Source organism: Sorex araneus, chromosome 1 (assembly GCF_027595985.1).
Source record: "Sorex araneus isolate mSorAra2 chromosome 1, mSorAra2.pri, whole genome shotgun sequence".
Classification (NCBI taxonomy): Eukaryota; Metazoa; Chordata; class Mammalia; order Eulipotyphla; family Soricidae; genus Sorex; species Sorex araneus.
Genome location: NC_073302.1, coordinates 308,998,253 through 309,020,613, shown reverse-complemented (window position 1 = coordinate 309,020,613; position 22,361 = coordinate 308,998,253). Strand labels below are relative to the sequence as shown.

The 22,361-nt window shown below is 36.9% G+C and overlaps 1 protein-coding gene across 2 annotated transcripts in view; it reads right to left on the bottom strand.

Moving 5' to 3' along the window:
• The window catches only part of GPM6A (glycoprotein M6A), a 283,312-nt gene that overhangs the window by 7,599 nt on the left and 253,352 nt on the right, over positions 1–22,361 (bottom strand). For both annotated transcript variants that reach the window (XM_055121162.1, XM_004614682.2), the window contains exons 3-4: positions 18,401–18,557; positions 1,601–1,754 (exon numbers count right to left, since the gene is read on the bottom strand). In XM_055121162.1, coding sequence (XP_054977137.1) covers positions 1,601–1,754; positions 18,401–18,557 — 311 coding nt within the window. The remainder of the gene's footprint in view (positions 1–1,600; positions 1,755–18,400; positions 18,558–22,361) is intronic.

Below are 22,361 nucleotides of genomic sequence, written 5' to 3'. Positions count from 1 at the left end.
TATGTATATATGGGAGTTATTACTTTAATTACCAAAGCAATGAAAAAAAGCACTTGGTTTTAACCTTGGAATCATGTCTCCTATAAACAGAGGAAGAGGAAACCTCCCCAGAGGAAGGGCTGTTCCTATGACCTCTTTTCTTTTCTGTCCAAAGCAGTTCAGCCTGCCTGGGAATCTAATGGGATGGGAGGAGGACCACTGTTTGGGAAAGCATAGCTCCTTGGCAACAGAATAGTTTTATTGTTCTCTGGCACTGTCTTTTCCATAGCATAACCATGTGCCCAGAAATCCACAAATCCTTTTCATATAATCTAGTAAAGTGTATTCCTCATTAGAGAAACACATTCAGAGCGTTGCCATGTGTTAACTGTTAAGATTTTAATAGCCATGCAGTTTTTACTTTTTAAATCAATGTGAACATGCAACTTTGCAAAGTTGTTTTTGTTTTACTTGGCTTTGTTTTTTTTGGAGGGGCATACCTGGATGTGTTTGGGGGATACTCCTAGTGGTGCTTGAGGAACTATGTGGAACCTTGGTTACAATCCTCCTGCATGCAAACATTATGCTCAGCCCATTGGGCTGATGTGAATACGTATCTCCTTTATGGGTTTCATAGCTCCTATGTTTTTAAAAACGATCTGAATACGTATCTCCTTTATGGGTTTCATAGCTCCTATGTTTTTAAAAATGATTAAATAGAATTCTAGAGAAACTTCGCACATCTTTAGTTCAGTCCTTGTTGCAATAGTTTGTAGCAGCCTTATGATAAAGAATAGACTCTAAGTATGTACTGCCTCAGTTTGACCCCAATCTTGTCACTAGCTAAAACCTTACTAATGTAACTATAGTTGTGGATAACTAGTGTGTATTTGGATAAGTCATTGATACTCTGCCCCAGCTTTGTCATTAATAAAATAGAAAACAACAGCAACCTCTGCATAGAACTTACAGTGGTGAGAATAAGTGAAGCCTATCTATAAATTATAGAGAACTACTCACATATTTAAAATTCTCTAACTTTGTTTATTAAATGCATTTCCCCCCTTTTTTGCCATATATGGTGGTAGGGCTTACTCCTGGTCCTGTGCTCAGGGCTCACTACTGGCTGGAGACCATTTGTGATGTCAGAGATTGAACTAGGGTTGGTTGCATGCAAGGCAAGTGCTTTACCTCTGTACTATCTCCTGTCTCTTTGAACTGTAAATACTAAGTATTGTATAATTTCAGAATGCAATGCAGTACATATTTCTTAGGAAATTTCCATACTAGACTTTACAATTGCAATGCTTATAATTTGAGAAAGTGCAAAGGAACTAGGACACGAAAATTGCAGATAAGAACTGTCAATATTACAAAGTAAATTTGATGGTCCACGCAAATATACATATGAATGTGTTCCTGTTATGAGATTAGCTTGCCATCACCCAGAATTCCTGCTTACTTAATTATAAAAAAAGTGTCGTGAATGTGAGTACTCAGATGCCTTTTACTCTTAGGTAGAAGAAACAAAGGTGGTTCCAAAGTGATTTGCAATATTTAAGAGGCAGCTACTTAGGTGTGACAGTATGAGGTACTATTTCACAGTTAGAGATCCACCAACCAAACTGACGAAGGTCCAGGCAGAGATTCGCTCCCTCCACTAAGGTGGTGTTCCGGCAGATGGTCCACAGATTGAAGTACATGTAAACTGGCAGGGAGGTGAAAGCCGTGACTCCCAGCCAGGCCAGCATGAAAACGTACGTCAGCATAATGAACTGCAACAGAGAAAAAGTTGAGAGAAAAAACATAATCCACTGGCAAAGAATTTTACATTTGACTGGCAAGGCTCAATGTGGGAAGCACTTAAGTACTCTAATTGATGAATCATGCTTACGACTCAGGTAGGGAGCACATTTGGGAAGCGGAAGGGTATTGACTACAAAGGCTTTTGGAAACCAATTCATGGGAAGACTATATCATGGCAGAGGGTCTGATGGATAAAGAGAAAACAATCCTACATCATTGTGCCTGTTCCACCCTAGTGACTCTCTTCTGAATTACACTGCACACATTTTACAAACTTCAGATAATATTAGCAAGCATAAAATTAAAGTGATTGTACAAATGAGTTAAAGCTTTGACAACAAAACTATATTACAGTTAAATCTCTTTTCATTTTATAGCTTTGGAATTGTGTTTGGATTTATGTTTGGAATTATGTTTCACTATATCATTGTATCACTGTCATCCCATTGCTCATTGATTTGCTCAAGCGGGCACCAGTAACGTCTCCATGGTGAGACTTGTTGTTACTGTTTTTGGCATATCCAATACACCATGGGTAGTTTGCCAGGCTCTGCTGTGTGGATGAGATACTCTTGGTAGCTTGCCAGACTTTCTGAGATGGACGGAGGAATCAAACCCGGGTCAGCCGAGTGCAAGGCGAACGCCCTACCCGCTGCACTATCGCTCCAGCCCTGGAATTATGTTTACACTAAATACTACAAACATGGTCCAGTCATTTTAGTATGGAATGATAGTGTATATTTTTCCTCCAGTTTTAATAACTATGATGTGTGAATTTCAGTCTCAAAATAATAACCTTAGCTTTCCTATAAAAACAGTAAAACACATAAGCTGAAAAATAAGAACCTTGCTTTATTTATTTAAGAGATTTGTAAAAGGCTTTTTATAGTAGAAGGTTGTATATAATGGAGTTTAATAAGAGAATTGAAAAGTTAAATTTACTTCTGTGTTCAAACCATATTTAAATGCTAGGTGAAAATGCAGAGGCACATATATTAGTAATGAATAAAAAAGGAAAGAATGTATTAATGTTGTTTCAGATTTGTATTAATTGATTAATATAAGCAATCTCTTAAAAAACTATAAATACAAACAGACTTCTAAGTCAATATTTTTATTGACAAATATATGTAGGCTCTAAACTTTAAGTGTAGGCATTAATCCACATCTTGATGCAAATGTATTTTATTTTTTAAAGCAAGCTATGTGTTACTGAATTTTTTTTAACATCTTTCCTATGAGTACAGAAGAAATTGATTTTTCAGAAGTGCATTAACACCAACCAGGAACACAGAATGACAGTAAAAGGCCTCATAAGGGTTACCACATTATTCCATTACACAGTATTCATTAATTATACACAGATATCAAAGAAGAAAACTTAGATTATCCCTGAAGCATAGCCAAATTAAAAATCATTCACAATTCTTCTTCCCTATATATAGTTTTATTTTGTCACCTGAATCCTGTGACAATGAACAGGGAGAACCTTCCTACCATCATCCGTATACCTGACCTTATAATTAAGAATATGAGAAAGAAAACAGAGAATTTTAAATATTTTTTAAATGGACACTGATTAACTCATTTACTCATTTCTTCAGTCCACAAACACCAATTAGCGATAGCTAAATGCTTGATATTAATCACATAGAAATATATTCTCTGAATTTTCAGTTCTTATGTTTTTGTGATTTGTATTTCATACATAGCTTCCCCCAATATAATTTTTCTCTTTTCTCTCTCCCAGTCTAGATTTAATTATATCTTCAAATTAAGATTGCAATTTATAAAAATATGTGTTCTGTGTGTACACTATTTCTGCATGAACTAACTGATGTAAATTTGCATATTGAGAAATATCCACTTCAAATATTATCCCCTTTTTTCTGAGTAGCTTATATCTTGCAAATTCATGAACCTCGTAGGAATTTGAGATTAGGAGCACATATCTATCAAGACTCAGATTATGATTATGTTTTAATCCTTTATATCATTTAAACATACTCTATTACTAATGTGGCAATAAGATTATACTTAAAAGTTTCTTAAATGTGGACATTGAACATCAAAACTGAAGTCTATAAATACTTGTTCCTGCAGGTAATTTCAGAGGCACACTTCAGAAAAATTTAAGAGAATCTGTTATACATTCTGGCTTAATTTTTTTTTTTCTTTTTGGGTCACACCTGGCGATGCACAGGGATTACTCCTGGCTCTGCACTCAGGAATTACCCCTGGCCGTGCTCAGGGGACCATATGGGATGCTGGGATTTGAACCCGGGTCAGCCGCGTGCAAGGCAAACGCCCTACCCGCTGTGTTATCTCTCCAGCCCCTCTGGCTTAATTTTGATACCTCGGATGTTTCCACATCTTTCGATAAAAATACAACATACGGTACATATACTTAATGAAACTAAATATCTTATTCAATTCAAAGTTTTAGCTCCATTTTGCTGGTGAATGTTTGCTAGACTTTTATCGCTGATTTGGGCAAAATTACAAACTAGAAAACTTATTTGAAATCTCTCAGTATCCATACAAAAATAATACTACCAAACCCCAATAAACTTGATGTGAATGTTATGATGGTAATAACATATCTCTATTACTGTTACACTGTGATTAATGCAGATTGTAGGAACTATGGTTAGGACATAGCTTATTTACCGGATATAAAGAGAGTTCAAGTATACCAATGGCACCCTAGATGAAACCCATCTTCTATTAGTTATTAAATGTCACAGCAACTCAGAAGCCCAGAATATAAACATATGCTATGCAACAACATTTCTTCATCTCACCTCAAATCTAACTTGTTCTTAATCTTCATTGTAAAATTCTATTTCAGAGATTTTGATGAACCAATATTCATATTAATAATGTCCCTAAACTATGATTTGGAACACATCCATTATCCTAGATTGTAGGATAACATAGCCTCACGTAGTTTAGGTTTATGGGGTTACTCCCGTTACAGTGCTCCTCTTCCTCTTTGTTTATTTGTAGCTTCTTTCTTAGTGTTCTGTTGACTTGTAAATAATGTTTTTCTCTTCTCCTTGAGTCCTTTGCATAGTTTATTCATAGCAAGTCCTTTTTGTATGGACACAGGAAGACTTAACAAATGTTATGCTTTTGTAACCTGGGAGTCATTTGACTCTACATGATATTTTCCTCCAGGGCATCTGTTCTCTTGACCTAAGCCTCAGCTGCCCTTACTTCCTAGCATCCCCAAAGCAGGGTCCCCGACGTGGGACCAGAAGGACCCAGGGCAAGCGGTGAGTTGTGTGCTACCCTGGCATCGAGATGGGCCTGGCCAAAGTGCCTAATGCTTAACTATAAGTTAAGATCTTGATCATGGACAAATGCTGTCATGATCCAAACAGTGATACTAGATTCGGACCCTGCTAGGGTGAGGAATGATTAATCTGGCCTGAGTGCTGTGGTCTGAGCCTGTGGCAAGATGTTGCCAGGAGAGCTGCCTTGCAAGCCTCAATGTATCCCTTGCTATGTCCATACAAAAATAACTAGTATTAAGATGTTAATACGATCCTGGACTAAGGAAAAGAAAAAAAACCTTAAGAGTGAGGAAGGGCTTTGGAATGCCCTGCCCTCAGGAAGGGCTTTCTTATGTTGATTTTGCTACCTGGCTGGTTGTAGCCTATAGGGCAAGGTGGGAGAGACAAGTAGGAGGAGACAGAGAAGCCAGAAAGAAGCAGCAGTTGATCCAGAGAGAGGCCGGAGCTGGGAGTGCGGGAGATGAGAAAGATTGAAGATTGAATAAACGGTAACTAATCAGCAACCAGCTTGGTCCTCATTCTTCCTTCGCCTTTCCTTGACCATCGGCCGTCCCGATCCAGTCCACACACTGCGTTTCCAGGGCACCGAACGCGGGTGGTGAGACAGAGCCGCCCGGAGAGCCCGCGAGTGCACTTGCCCCTTCGGCTAGCCTTAGTTTTTTACACTAGATGATGCAAAGATAGGTCTAAAAATACTAGCGAGTAATACATGCAGTAGATTCAGATTTATGTAAATCAATGAATAAACTTGAATAAATAACTATTCCAAAATGATTATTCTTTTAATATAATCATTCAGGTTTTTATTACTTTTAGAATTATTTGACTTTAATTAATCAATACATAATGAGGGTCTCCTCTGTTTAATGGTGTGTGGCAGTATTCCAATCACAGAAAGCAATAAAGACTTGCAATTTACTCATTTACTTGAAAGGATAAAAGTAATCCTCATGAAAATATAGATATTTAGTTTTGAAAGATTCATGACTATCAGAGGTCAGTTTGAGTCTATCAGAAAAAAATGAAATTAGCTTTTGAGTGGTCTTTCTTCTTTTTCTTTCTGGAACGCGTAATGAAGCAATCAACAGATGTTGCTCTCAGTGGCCATGTGGCTACTGCTCTGAATTTTTCCTTTCTTGGTTTTTCCAGTCCTGTCATATCCTTTTCTGGTTTTCTGCATTTTTATCTATTCTCCACTCAGGAGTCAAAGTAAAATGTTTAAGCAAATATCTTATTTAAAATTCTTCAGTGATTTTTCATCACATGCAAGGAAAAAAATCCACAGCATAGTGCAAGAATAATACCCAAAGACAGTAGAAATGCAGGCCAGGAGGACCAGTGCATGACAGGCAGTTTGCCAACACAAATTGGGGGAAAGTGAAGTTAGGACAGAAAAAGGACCTTTATGACTATGATCATTGGAAATGATTATTCTGGACAAGAACTGAGCATTGAAAGGGGTAAAGTGATATGTGTGATAACATCTCAATAACAGCATTGCAAACTATAGTGGAGAGAATGAGAGAAAAAGAAGAAGAGGAAGAAGAGGAGGAGGAGGAGGAGGAGGAGGAAGAAGAAGAAGAAGAAGAAGAAGAAGAAGAAGAAGAAGAAGAAGAAGAAGAAGAAGAAGAAGAAGAAGGAGAAGGAGAAGGAGAAGGAGAAGGAGAAGGAGGAGGAGGAGGAGGAGGAGGAGGAGGAGGAGGAGGAGGAGGAGGAGGAGGAGGAGGAGGAGGAGGAGGAGGAGGAGGAGGAGGAGGAGGAGGAGGAGGAGGAGGAGGAGAAGGAGAAGGAGAAGGAGAAGGAGAAGAGAGAAGAAGAAGAAGAAGAAGAAGAAGAAGAAGAAGAAGAAGAAGAAGAAGAAGAAGAAGAAGAAGAAGAAGAAGAAGAAGAAGAAGAAGAAGAAGAAGAAGAAGAAGAAGAAGAAGAAGAAGAGAAGGAGGAGGAGGAGGAGGAGGAAGAGGGGGAGGAGGAGGATGAAGAAGAAGGGGAGGAGGATATGGAGAAAAGTGTCTGCCTTAGAGGCAGGCTATGGGTGGAGGGGCAGGAGGAAAACCGGAGACACTGGTGGTGGGAAATATACACTGGTGAGTGGACAAGTGTTGGAGCATTGTATGACTGAAACCCAATCATGTAACTTCAATCATGTAACTGCATATCTCACAGCGATTCAGTAAAAATTAAATTTAAGTTAACCTGACTTATGGACTGGCTGCAAGAATACCCCTTGTAAACAATACACTAGCCCATTTCCTTTCTTCCTATGCACACTTTCTGGATGGAAGAGATTTTCTAAATCGTAAATACTGATAAATTACTAATATCACTACTCTTTCTCTTCAAACATTAATATACACTGTAACTTTTTCCTTTTGTTATTTAATACTAATCAATTTAACTTTTAAAAGGATAGAGAATAATTGATTCATGGATCAAATATTTGCATTGCATTTGCTATTTTTTTTAATCTTAAGAGTCACATATTGTTAGAGTTATGATGGGTCTTCAACATAGTGTTTAAAGGCATGGCTTTAAATAGGATTGAGGGACTGTAGCAATAATACAGAGTGCCTTGCATGACCCAGATTCTATCCCCGGTATTCTATATGGTTCTCGGTGCACCATCAGGAGTAATTTTTGAGCCTTACTGGGTGTGAGCCAAAGGGCCAAAAATTAATAAATAAATTAGATTGAATGAAACTCTTATTAATTAAATCAAAATATTTCATTAAGAAATTATGCTTAATGGGGCTGGAGTGATGCACAGTGGACATTTGCCTCTCACATGGCTGACCCGGGTTTGATTCCCAGCATCCCATATGGTCCCCTGAGCACCACCAGGGGTGATTCCTGAGTGCAGAGCCAGGTGTAACCCCTGTGTATTGCCAGGTGTGACCCAAAAAGCAAAAAAAAAAAAAAGAAAGAAAGAAATTATGCTTAGTAAAATAGAAATAGCTACTATTGATCTCACAATTTGTAGTAAGGCTTCAAAGATTCAGTACATAAAAAGCATTTACATAGAACTATGAAAAGCACAAAAGTAATACAATTACTTTTATTCTAGATTGGTTTATTCTATTACATATTTACATGCCTGATCAATAGGACTATACAGAATAAATAAATTAGATTTCCTTCCATGTTTGGAGAAATTAAAAGACTGAGAAGTTCTTGAGTCTGGGAAAGTAATTCAAAGAAGCTCTCACACAAGTAGAAAGGCTCCAGAAAATTGGGAAAGTACTCCAAAACTTTGGAGTTTGGAAGAAATTGTTTTAATGATTGGGGGTGCGGGGCAGGCAGCTTATAAAAAGCCTTCTTTATTAACACAGTTTCACTATTTGAAAATGTAGATTTCAAGGCTAATTTATAATCTCAAGTACAATGACCATGGCAGAGAAGCTTGAAGCACATTGTTTTGCAGAGCTAAAAGCAATTCAAAAGTCCCTGGAGAGTAATCAATGTGCTCTTCTTCTTTTTTAATTTATTTGTCTGTCACAGGGGATTTTTTTCAAAAACTTCTGTTGAAGGTGCTATTCACTACTGAATGGAGTCCATAATAAGACAGGTTTAAATTCAAAGTAGATAGAAATTCTTTGAACAGCACTCCTCTTGCTCTTCCATAAACAAGAAAAGGTATGACTTCTTTTTTTTTTGTTTTTTGTTTTTTGGGTCACACCAGATGATGCACAGGGGTCACTCCTGGCTCACTCACTCCTCTTCACTCACTCAGGAATCACTCCTGGTGGTGCTCAGGGGACCATATGGGATGCTGGGAATCGAACCTGGGTTGACCTCATGCAAGGCAAATGCCCTACCCGCTGTGCTATCGCTCCACCTAGGTTTGACGTCTGAACCCACAATATTCCTCATTTTTTTTTATTTCCTTTGCAGAATACAATAATATAGAAAACCACAAAAGATGAACATTATAAATTAATCTCTGCTGTAAGAAAATACTTTCATTATGATCCATATGCAAGTTTTCCCCTAAGAAAGATAGAAGATTTTGTTTATAAGTGCCACCTTTATATCTAGGAATATCAGTTCATAATCCCTAATGTCCAAATCCAAAATCATTTTATGTTTCTGTTTTATGTTTTATCTTGAAAACTAGTCACTTCTTTGATTGAAGTATAATTCTATTTATTAAAGTATAATTCACAGTACAATACATAATAAAGCATCATAGAGCTTCATATTTATTACTAAATTTCCACTGCTAGTATTATGGGAAGAAGAGAATGGTAAGCTACTCTAATTCTTATCACCTCAATTTCCACCCCAATTTAATTCAAAGAATTAAATTTTTTCTTCTGATTAAAAAAAAATCTATTTGTGTGTGTCCCTTTATTAATCTTTATTTTAAGATAAAAGACCTTGAATTCAACTCCAAATTATCTCACATATCTTTGGAATATCTCCGTGAAAATAACAAAATGAAAAATGGAAACGCAAAAGAAAATAATCACTGGATTTTAAGTCAGAGGACCCAGCTGCTAGTTACACAAGCTGAACATGATGTAAAAATTTGGAATTCACATTCTCATTTTTGAACTTGAAATTAGCAGAGAGCTATAAGGTAACCATGAAAGATACTTTTATGTAAAGTTACTCGACAACAAATTTATGATTTGTCATAAATTTGCATTTAAAATAAACACAGAGGAAATTGATTGATGTACAAAATTAATTATTGTGTAGTTCTAGGGGCCAGAGAGTTAGTATGGTGGGTAAAGTGTTTGCCTTGCATGCCTCCAATTCCAGCTCAATCCCTGGCAAAAAGATCCTCAAAGCCCTCCTAGGCTGATCTCTGAGCACAGAACCATAAGTAAACCCTGAGCATAGCCAGGTATGGTCCCCAAAGACATAAATAATTTCACATTCCTAAATGTTAGGCCTAAATAGGAAAACTTATTTGCATTTTGTTTTTATTGCCTGGCACAACCACTGAATTCAACTAAGCTGTGTCCCTGTTTAGGAAGAATGTATGGCTGAGTCTCTGTGAAAATTAAAGTTGCTTCACAGACATACTGTTTTGTATTTCAAACATGTTTACTATATTGCTCACATATTAAAATGGTGACCACTGAGACCTAATTTGCAATGGAAAGATTTTCAGGACAAACTCCTGCTTTACTTTAGATTAATTAACTTGCAGATTTTGGATAGTAATAACTGCTATAAAATGATAGGCAGTGTGTGCCAATTTCATAATTAATTTGAAGCATATCTCATTAACACATCATTATTTTTGAACCAGTTTATCAGGAAATGTAAATAACTATAACAACAAGCATTTTATGCTCCCCTACTTCTTTTGATTTTGACTTCATTTTTTAAAAGTTATTGAAAATAACCTCAGTAATTAAGCATTTAATGTATCAAAGGAATCAAGTTATTTCTTAGTAGCTTGAAGTATTTCTTAAATGCAATTATTGGTTTAATCTCAATTTAAATGGTCTAACTGTTGCAAGAAATGTAGGAGGCAAATTAAAACCACAACAGTAAGAGGCAAGTTTTTCAAAAATTTTGGAAGGAGATTAAAATAGATCATTGCACACTGGTTATATAGCCATTGAGAAGACAATGTATTTAACTTAGAATGAAATCAGGCTCTCATCTGAATTCCTATGAATATAAGCTTAATGTCTAAGAAAATTACACTTCATCAAACTGTATACTTGCATGGAATCTTCAGTGGCTGTGCAGCAGTAGAGGTAAAATAAACTAGAATCACTGGTGAAAAATGTCAACAGATGCTGACTTGAAAAGTCTCAAAATCTGGAAAGTACCTAGCCACTGAAAAGCTACTCCACTGACTTAGTGAAATGAATATCTTAGATAACGAACAGTTTCAGGTCGAAGTAAAAATGACCAAACAAAACTGCCGAAGACCATAAAATCTTTGTGACCAAACTTGTGCAATCAGGTTTCACCTGTCTTCATTTCTGAAATTTGTTTCTTCTTAGAAACTGTTTTAAGACACATAATGTGAGATGTAAGAAGGGTTTGCTAAATATAAGCTCATAATTCATGTTTTCGAAGTTCACATCTCAGCAGCTTCTCTGATAGACATACTGGCCTTGGGTTTATAAACTGATTCTGAAGCCATGTGGAAAAGCTACTTCAGATACTTGTCGCTACTAAAATCCCATGTTTTTCTACATTACAATACATGCTAAAAGAGTAACTCGAAGGTTATCACTATTATCACCTCAAACAGTCTATGTTCCCTTTTTAATGTTTATTGCCATAGAATGATGGCACTCATTTGTGGGATATAAAAAGCAGAGTGTGAGACTATTACCCAAGGACAACAGAAATGAGTGCCATGGTTGGAATCTTGTCACAAAGTGAGGTGAAAGAAAGAGGGCAGTTAGGATAGAGAAGGGACCACTATGACAATGACAGTTGGAAAAGATCAGTTGGACAAGAATGGAGTCCTGGAAATAGACAGAGGGCAGTACATGATAACCTTACAGTACTTAGACAAAAACCATAATGCCTAAAAGGAGTGAGTGAGTGGGTGAGAGAGAGAGAGAGAGAGAGAGAGAGAGAGAGAGAGAGAAAGGGAGGGAGGGAAAAGGGGAGGGAGAAAGAGAGTGAGGAAGAAAGGGAGAGACAAGATGACAAGATGCGGGGAAAGAGAGGAAGATGGGAGAGAGAGTGAAGGAGAGAGAGAGAAGGAGAGATGGAGGGAGGGACAGAGGGTGGGAGGGAGGCAGTAAGAGGCAGGAAAGAGAGGGAGGTAGAGGTGGGAAGGAGAGAGGGGGAGGGAGAGAGAAAGAGGGAAGAAGGGAGGGAGAAGTGTCTGCAGTAGAGTCAGACTGGGGGTGGGGGTGAAAGAAGGGAAATTGGGGACATTAGTGGTCGGAAATGTACACAGGTGAAGGGATAGGTGGGAACATTGACTGAAACCCAATCATGGACAACTTTGTAACTGTTTATCTGATGGTAATTTAATAAAAATAATTAAAAAATGTTTATTGTCATAAACTGAAGAGTATGACAATGCCCTAATTGAATCTGGAGTACCTTAGAGTAAGATTATGTATTCTTTGAGATCTCTATACTGCATAGCACTAATAAGTATAATGGGAAAAGGGACTACTTCTAGCAAGATTGAGATATATATATATATACATATACATATATATACATATACTATACATATATTGCTTTTTGTGTCACACCGATGCTGCTTAGGGATTATTCCTGGCTCTGCACCCAGAAATCACTCCTGGTGGTGCTCGGGGGACCATATGGGATGCTGGGAATCGAACCTGGGTCAGCTGCGTGCAAGGCAAACACCCTACCCACTGTGCTATTGCTCCAGCCCCAAGAGTGCTCTATATTTTTTAATTTAAATTCAAATACTAAATTTTAGTGACCAGTCTGTAGGCTGAGTTCTTTGATAGATTTACTTAGAAAAATAACCTTAAAACTCTTAAAACCCATCCTTCTAAATAAAAATATTCATAGGCCTGTAAGACTTTTTTCATGTTGGATAGAAAATTCTTATTAGAAGAGACATTAGGACTGTCAAATTTCTAAGTGAGACTTTTCCTGCAATAAAGCACATTTCCAGTTGGTCATGAATGATCACAACAACTGGTAAAATAAAAATTATCTGGTAAATTTCTAAAGCCCTCATTTTCTATTACAATAGAAAATTGTTCTATTAAATTAGCCCCAAATAATAATAATGAGGCAAACCTGATCATGAAGAGGGTGACTGACTCCATGCCCAATTCCCAAATTCAAGCCTGTCTCCATCATTCACCCTGTGCCATAGGCAAACTACTCACCTACTCTTAGTGTTAACTTTCTCATACAACATACAAGACTAGGCGCACCCATATATATTTCTTATAGCTATTGGGAGAATTAAATGCTCTAGTATTGTGTGAAGTCCATAGCACAACCAGAATATACAGATTTCTCTTTCTCCATGGAAGTTAGGTTTCAAGACCCCTGTTGGTACTTGAAGCCATGAACAGTATTCACAGGATAGTGAATCCTGTGCATGCTACTTTGCCCCTATACCCATGGATGATTTTAAATTTTAAATCCAGCACACTAAGGAGTTAACAATAGTAACTAATGGTAAAATACAGCAATGAATGCAATACACTAAAATAAAAGTTATATGTGTGCTATCTCTTCTCTAATTTTTGAACTGAAATTATCTATGCAAGAATCATTGAAACTAATAAGCATAACTGGAAAAGGGATTACTATATAAGTATTCTACAAACATTACCTATTATTCTTCAATTTACTATTAAAACTTAAAATATATGAAATAACCTGTGAGATACAACACATTTAATACCTGTCAAGGTAATTATATAAGAGCATGTCTGGTTGAAATAATTCACTTTGGCTCATTTTATGCTACTTTGCTCTGGGAACTCTATGGATAGTACACATGTAACTTCAAACAGTTAATATTCTTTTTAAATTATTGAATTTTATTTTAACATCAATTTCAGGTAGATTTATTTTTTAAAAAAGCATTAATTTTCACACTGTTGCTTCAATGCTGTTGAAAATAAAAACATAAAGTATCAGAATAAGGACAGATAAGCTATGAAATAAATATTTGGCTATAATATGGGAAATTTTTAGAAATGAGAAAAATTAGTGATAGGTGCAGCAAATATCCCACTTTAAGATGTAAGACAGTGAATGTTTCCAAGATTTGAAATGAATAGATGCATATTTTCTTCATGTTTTAAGTGTTTAGGGGCATAGACTTGGCAGTATTGTAAAATACGAACTCAACAAATTAATCAGAAAAATAGGAAATAAATAAATAAATGTTTAAAGGCAAGAAGTTCAATTCAAATCAAATAAATATTTCTATATTCATTAAACATTATTAATAAGTTCAAGGGTAATATATTTAATACCATGTTTTATTTGCACCTACTTGGTATCATTCAATATTTACATAAATTTTGCTACTTAATGTATTTTGGTTGCTTGCCTATGTTATTTTGACAAATTAGTTAACCATAATTTTTGCTTCCAATGTTTAAAACTTTGCCATTGTGGGATTTTCTTTTTTATGGGTGGGGTGGGCTTGTTCACTTTCATTTTTGAGCCACACCCAGCAATGTTCAGGGTTACTCCTGGCTCTTCGCTCAGGGATCACTCCTGGCTGTGCTGAGGCACCATATTTGATGCTGGAGATAGAATCTGGGTCTGCCACAGACACAGGTAAGCACACTACCTGTTGTACTATTACTCTAGCCACAGCTTTTGTGTTTTATATCATTCTGGATTTTGAAAGATAGCATTTGACATTGTGAAATAAACTTGACTTCATTTGATACTGCCTGAAAGGAAATACAAAATGCAGATCATGTTATGCTTTCAGGAAGATTTTAACTTAACAAATGAACAGACAATATAAAACAAAATGAGTGCATAGATATAGAAAACAGATTGATGGCAGTTCCCAGAGGGAAAATGGTGTTGAGGGAGTCAGTTGAATGGTGATGGATGAAAACTATCATTGTGGTGGAGAGCTCCCAGTGGTCTTTAAAGATGTTGAAGTGTATTGTACACCTGGGACTTATATAAACCAATGTTTCTTCAATAAAGTAATCAAAAAAAAAAAAAGAGAGAGAGAAGTCAATTTTGCAGTGGCCTAGCATCCTTAAAGAGCATTCATTAAGAAGAGAGAACATTGTCTAGAATTCTCTAGTGATGAGATACTGCTTGTAAAGAAACCGCATTGGCTCTGATGTAGATTCTGCTAATTGCCATTTTAATTTGCGGGTTGGGCAACACCTGGAGACGCTCAGAGTTTACTCCTGGCTCTGAGCTCAGGGATCATTCCTGGTGGGGTTCAGGGGACCATCTGGGGTGCCTGGTTGGCTGACTGCAAGGTAAGCACTGTACCCCTGAACTATTTACTACTCAGACCCCAAGATTTTACTTTTTATTGTTCAGAGAAACAGGCAGAATCAGGGCTTTCTGGGGGCCAAATAGAAGGTATAGCATACTAGGTTTTACAATCCTGAGCACTTCATGGCATTCCCTGGAGCCCTGCTATGAATTATCCCTGAGCAGAGAGTCAGGGGTAAACCTGGAGCACTTCTGGGTGTGACCCAAACACTACCAAATGGATCAATCAATCTATAAATAAGGTAAAAGCAAATAAGTTTATCTAAAAACACATTCTGGAAGCATTTATATAAGGAAGTTGCCACCCTTTAATGTTCCTCTGTACTCTAAATAGAAATGTGCTACTAAAAATCCAAAAAGACGTTATTAAAGTTGAGGAGGACTGTCCCAAGACCTTAACACGTTGCTTTACAAAGGACAACAGAGTCACAGTCTCCCTACAACCAAGAAAGCCTGGGCTACATCCCTGATGTAGCAGGAAGGAGGCTGGATAAAGTAGTTAGCTCACCGTCTCCATCACTGCATGAGAAGACGGAATGTGTGGTGGGCAAAGGTGGCAGGACCCCCGAGACTGGCTGTACCTGCCACTCTGTGGTGGGGAGCGAATCTTTTTCATTAGCAGCCATGGGAAAGGCAGAGAGAGCTGTTGCAAGGCCTCACCCACGACGTGGCCACTTCTGTAGATGCAGAAAATTGTGGCTTCTGCTTCTGCCTTGTTTCTATCCACTCCCCGTGGGCAGAGGAGGTGGTGAAGGAGTGGGAGGGGGCGTCGTGGGGGAGCTGGTTCCTCGCTCTGCCGCCTCTGGAGGCGCCCCCGCAGCTGCTGCCACCCATCTGGTCTGGTGGGCCTGATGAGACAATTGTTACTATTCTAGAAAAAAAAAATGAGGCTCCGGTTTTTGCTTTTAAATTCTCATTTGAGATGCCTTTGAGATGCTTGAACAACAAGCAGAAAACCAATTATTAGACTTTTTTAGTTTAACGGCTGCAGATGATCTAATGAAATAATTTTATAGATCTGAATGAAACTATATAAATAACTGTCCTCTGGCTGCAAAGGGAAATGTGCTCGGGACACATCAGCTCTCGTTTCAACTGTCCTTGTGGGTCACATACTCTGAGGTGGAATGAGCTTTAGGGTAGATCCAGTGTTTTCAGTTGGTAAATCAGTCAGCTGGGGTCTAGTGATGTTACTGCAGAGTCTCTTGCCCCCTGCACCTGACTATCTTCACCGGGGCCCCTTGGGGGGAGGTGGGTTGAATTTCCCTCCCTGCCCCGAACAGATCCCCCATGGCCAAAGAACTCCAGAATGCAGCCACAGCCATGCTCGAGGCCCCTCTCCATACATTCAGACGAGCTCATGCATGAAGGAATTGGCAGAGGAACCCAAATGTGTGGACCCGGGACTGAGATCTCCAAGCCTGCTTGGATCAGGATTGGGCCTCTTCTGCCAAGATCCCCCATTTTCCAGTAGCTAGGCGGTCACACCCAGAAACTGCCCCAGGCGCTGTGTAATCCCATCAACGGCCAACATCCAGAGACTATAAAACCAAGCTCCCTCTTACAGCCTAGTTCTCCCTCTCGGAGAACCTAGCAAAGCTACCAAGAGCTTCCTGCCCGCATGGGAGAGCCTGGCAAACTCCCTGTGGTGTATTCATATGCCAAAACCAGTAACAGTGCTGAGTCTCCTTCCCCTGACCCTGAAAGAACCTCCAATACGGCACGGTTGGGAAGGACAAGTAAAGAGAAGCTTCTAAAATCTCAGGGCTAGGACAAATGGAGATGTTACTGAGACCACTCGAGAAAATCGACGATCAACGGGATGATGATGATGATGATGATGATGATGATGATGATGATGATGATGATGATGACGAGTGATGTTACTACACTAGCATGCGACAGGGTCAAGTGGAGACGTTATTGGCACCCGCTTGAGCAAATCAATGAACAACGAGATGACAAGTGATTACAAGTAATTACAAGTGATGTTATAGTGACCTGACCCCAATTGAAAGAAACCTATCGTGAATGGAATTCACTATATTCTAACTAGACAATATGAAGAAATCTGAAATCAGAATTTGATTTCTTAGAGAAAACACTTGGACATCGTGAGTAATTGACCCACATAGTACACACATATTTTTAATTAATCTAAAGTATTTAATTGAATTATATGTAAATTTGCTCTCGAATATTATGTATCCTAACAAAACAGGTATTTCCTGGTTGATCTCTTTCATCTGTGGTATGTAGGGAGTTAAGACAAGAACAGACAGAGCATTGAATAACGACATATCCTTTACATTGGATTATAGAAATGTGGGTGAAGAGATGGGGAATGGCAAGGTGAGCTAGAAGTGACCTAAGCAGTGGCAGAAGATATTGGGATCTTTGGTGCTGGCAGGGGACAGGGTATCATAAGTATTGTCATACATATAATAAGTATTATCATAAGCAATATTATTCTGAATGTGTTGCCTAAAAAAACTAATTACCCAAAAGCAAAAAAGCAAAAACCAGGTACTACAATAAGCATCCTTTAAAACAAGAAAGTAGTCTACAGAAGTTATTGTAAAGTCAACTAAAATTACCCTCAACACAGGAAGCAACTTAGATTACTATGACCATTCACACTAAGTAGTATAATAGAGTTTGTTAGAAGCTATTAAAAATGTTTTCTGATTAATATTGCTTATCTTTTCTGAAATGATATGTTATCCCATATTAGCTGTATCTTGGAGACTGCAATTAAGTACATAGTCTTTTAACATTAAAGAATAAGAAAGCCTTATTAATAAAGAATAAAACTTTTAATAATATTTTATTATAGAAAAATTATTTTGTATAAAACTACAAAAGTACTTATAATCACAGCATTCTTAATTTCCTCTATTCTTGTGCGTTAATGTACACATTGTCTGTGTTCTTTTAAATGTTGTAGAATAGCTACAAGTTTTTCGTGATATATCAATAAGAATGCGAAAACCTAAATTAATGATTATACTGTCAATAGAAGTCCCAAATTATAATAAAATAAAATATTTAAGAGAAAGACACACACTATCTATAGATTGCAGGTGGAATTTTCAGTTAATCTAAATATTGTATCGAAACACCAAAGCTCTTTGCAAATAAATCATAAATCATTGAACATTTTGCTGACTCTGGGAATAAAACTAGTTACACCCCATCTGATTTGTTCATGTTAAATGGAATTTTCACACGGAATGCTCTTAATTTAGAAAATAGTGCTATTGAAATTTAAGATAACTCTCACAGGATGGAGTGATACTGGTTTACATGTGAAACATTCAGTTCTTGGAAGATGAATACAAACACCTGGATGCTATTGAAATAAACCCACAACAAACACTGAATGCAGAGAGATCACGTACCCAGGCGCTCACACATCTGCCACAAGTGGTGATTTTGAAGTCCCCATAGAGATCTTTGATGGCACCAGTTGTGAAGAAACCTTCCACCATCAGCAAAATGCCATACACAAAGAAAGCAGCTGCAATGCCGTAGATCACATACTTAAAGATGTCAATCCTTGGATAGAAAAAGACAGAGTCATTTATTTCAAAACTGCCACAATGCTCATCTACAGCAGTTGTTTTCCCCCTCACATACTTATTGCTTCAAATAAAAGCTAGATTAAAGGTGGTTGGATATCAACATTATTGCTTAATATACACCTAATGACAGAATATAAATTTGTCCTGCCACTCCTGGTAAATTTAGAGCATGTATTTTTCGTGTTTGTTTCTGCCTTTTCTTTTTCCCCCTCCTTCCTTCCCATTTATTGTTTAAGGCAGTTAGTATTTCTATCATTCTATCATCCTATGACTCCTTATTGACTATAAGCAAACTCCTTTTGCTTATAGTCACTTGATAGTCATTAGATAAATTTTCTAATTCTGATAAAATATCAAACACAAATATGTGTATATGTATCACTGAGTTATAAAAATATGTAATCTTGTTTCCTTTTCATATTTATTATAAATAATCACCAATAATATCTGGCAGAGATAATGTCAAAATTAAAATTATTCAGAGGTAAATCATAATTTAGATAATGAAGGTTTTTTCCCCCCCAGTTTCTATCCCAATCTCCACACCCACCTCTACGGCAGCACTTTCTTCCTCCTTCTTTCCCTCTGTCTGTCTGTCTGTCTGTCTGTCTGTCTGTCTCTCTCTCTCTCTCTCTCTCTCTCTCTCCATCCTTGTGGACATCATTTTGCAATTCAGATATTGAAAAGTTATCATGTACATCCCTCTACCTGTTTTTAACACAGTTTTTGTCCAGAGTGATCATTTCCAACTATGATTGTTATACTGGTCCCTTCTCCATCTCTATAATGAACTATTTCAGACAGAATCCCAACAAGTAACAAGCCGTCAGCAAGGCTATAGTGCAATTTTATTGGGGAACAATAAGGCATTTTTCTCATGTCATGTACTTAAAATGAAGATACATATATATGTATATACATATATATGTATCTTCATACACATACATACACATACATATGTATAGTGCAACAATTTCTGATCACTTTTCTATTATTTTTAATATTGAATGGAAACCCACAGTCCTTTCAGAAAAAGCTGTAATAAATCAATGAGCAGTAGGTGCACAGTCACAGATAGTGAAAATGGCATATATTGGCCAAAGCCCTGTGTTTGCATGTCTTGATATACATTTGCAAGAAAATTGCTCTTACTTTTACAATTTCAAGCTGGGTTTTACTCTTTCCTCATTACTGAGAGGAGGAGTAAAGCAGATAGGAGAGAATCTGTTGACATTATTGAAGGAAGGAAAATAGGAACTAGAAACTTTGATTAGAGACTCTATAGCTCTAAAAGAATACGTGCAATAGCATCAGTGCATCTTTCTCATGTAAAATATAAAATAGTACTAACATTCAGCATACCAGAGTGGTTATATAGTGACTGATTTTCACTATCTGAAAATCTAAAAATTTTATAATTCTATGAGTCCAGGTAACAAAGCAGGTGATGTGAATTGTGTAATCCCATCATATATGGATTCAACTTACAGATCCAACATGCTATCATAGCATATAAAAATTTTAGCTTACTGTGCATCTTAAGAAAAATATTTAGGTGGATATGGTATTTTAAGATATATGAGATAGGGATGGACAGACTGGGTAGCAGTCATGCCTTACCTCTAGGTCTGTCTCTCTGCTCAGGAATCACTCCTAACTGTGCTTAGCAGATTATATGTATTGTCACCCCTGTGTTATGTAGCTCTACCAAGATATAATTTTAATTTCATTCAGTGATATTTTCAGATTTATGTATATCTTGTATCTATTTGATGGCCTAATGGTCATTGATTTTATCATATTTTCATTAGATATGAACCCCCAAAAAATTCTCTATTGTTATCAAGTCTATTGGTATAATACATGGGTTTAAGACTTTTTTTTTTCATTTTCTTTTTCAGTTAGGTTGACACAATCATGATCTTTATTGCATTTCACCTCTGAATATTGGATTTGTTCTGGGGTTAGTATTATACTTATTTATCAAGGAACACTTCCATGGCTGAAACATTTCCACACCCTTTATTTAGTTTTTATGACATTAAGTTGAGAAATGCCAGCCCATTATTAAATAGAATGTTCTTTACTTGGGGTTTGTTGATGTTCTCTCCTGATTAGATTCAGATCCCATGTTCTACTATGTATTCCTTTAAGAGAATCACACCCCGAGTCACATATCATTCTCTGAAGCTAATCATCTTATCCAGATGATGTCTGGTTTGGTATCACATAATTGTTTTCCAAGCTACTAACACTTAATAACAATAGACTTTAACACAATGCAAATATCTTACGCCTCTTCAAAACTTGCTTTCAGTGTAACAGTCTTACTTGATGCAATAGTTCTATCATATTTTTAAAACATTCATTCTGTAAACTTAGCACTTCTTCACCTTTATCAGTTGATACTAGGCATTTGAATGTAAAAAGGATTCCTTCTTCCCTCCATCTATTTATTTGTTTTTCTGTCTACTCATTTATTTAAATTGGATTAAGAATGTCTGTTTCTCCCTAAATTTTTATGTATAAATAATCACTAAATTTCTTTGGTTTCAAATTGTTTGAGACATAGTCCATGGTAAACCCTTCAAGTGGGACCCTGTAGCCTTTCCACATAGTAGGATGTTCTAGATTCATCTTGCATGTATCTTTTTCCTTTCCAAATTAGCTATGTTTTTTGAGAAGTTCCAGGCTTTTTTTTTAAATTCTAGTACTTTCTGTTTTTATTGGGAGGGAGAGGGAAGAAATTCAGGGAAAGGGAGGGCTGGAGAAGGTGACCCTTTTGTTTCCTTGTTCTCAAACTGGAAGTACTGTCCTGGGGTCCCGAGCAGCTGGTCCACTGAAGGGAGCCTGGGCCCAGGAAAAGTTCCAGTCTTTTAATGGTGTTAGAAACCAGAATCTTGGCACTTGGTACTCTCGTTGCTACTTTATCTCTTGTTCTTTATCTCAGTTTCTTTATCTCTTGTTTCTCTTATATGAATCAAGGTAAAAAATACATAAGCAAAAATATGTAAACCCATATAAAAAGACTGTCTAGTAAATATACACATAAAATATGCATATGAATCTGTATTATAATCTACTCAACCAATATCTTTGGATATTTAAAAGGTTACCAGTATTTTTCAGTTATAAATAAACATGCACTGAATATAAATTAAATGAGTATATTTTAAACATTCATTTCAACATGGTGGAAGTGATGTCAAGCCTCTATATTTTGCAACTGTGAGAAAACCAATAGTGTTTGGGCCCATAAAGATAGTACAGGAGGTAAGGCATTTGTCTTGCACACAGCCAAAGCTAATTAAGTGTCTGACACCACATCTGGTACCCTAAGTACCCTAAATCAGAAGTTACTTAGAGTCAGGAATAATACCTGAATTCTGCTGGGTATGATACAAAAGAAGAAAGAACGAGAAAGAAGAAGAAAGACAAAGAAGTGGGTGGGGGTAGGAGGAAGAGAAGAAGAAAAATGTATATTGAGAAGCCATAAGAAATCCACTGACTGTTATTACCATGTATTTAAATGTATATAACAACCATGTATTTATTTAATGTTAGAGCAAACTTTTGAAAAGATAAACGCAAAGGATTTGGATGCTCTGCAGTGGATATCAACAATTTATAATTATGTTTCTAGTGTAAATGCTTGGCTAACAACACACATCAATTTTAATTAGATTAATATGAATTTGGGGGCCTGGACAAGTTAGTGAAATAGGAAGTCCCAACTCTTACACCTCCACTGAAATACCAATTTACCAATGCTCTAGAG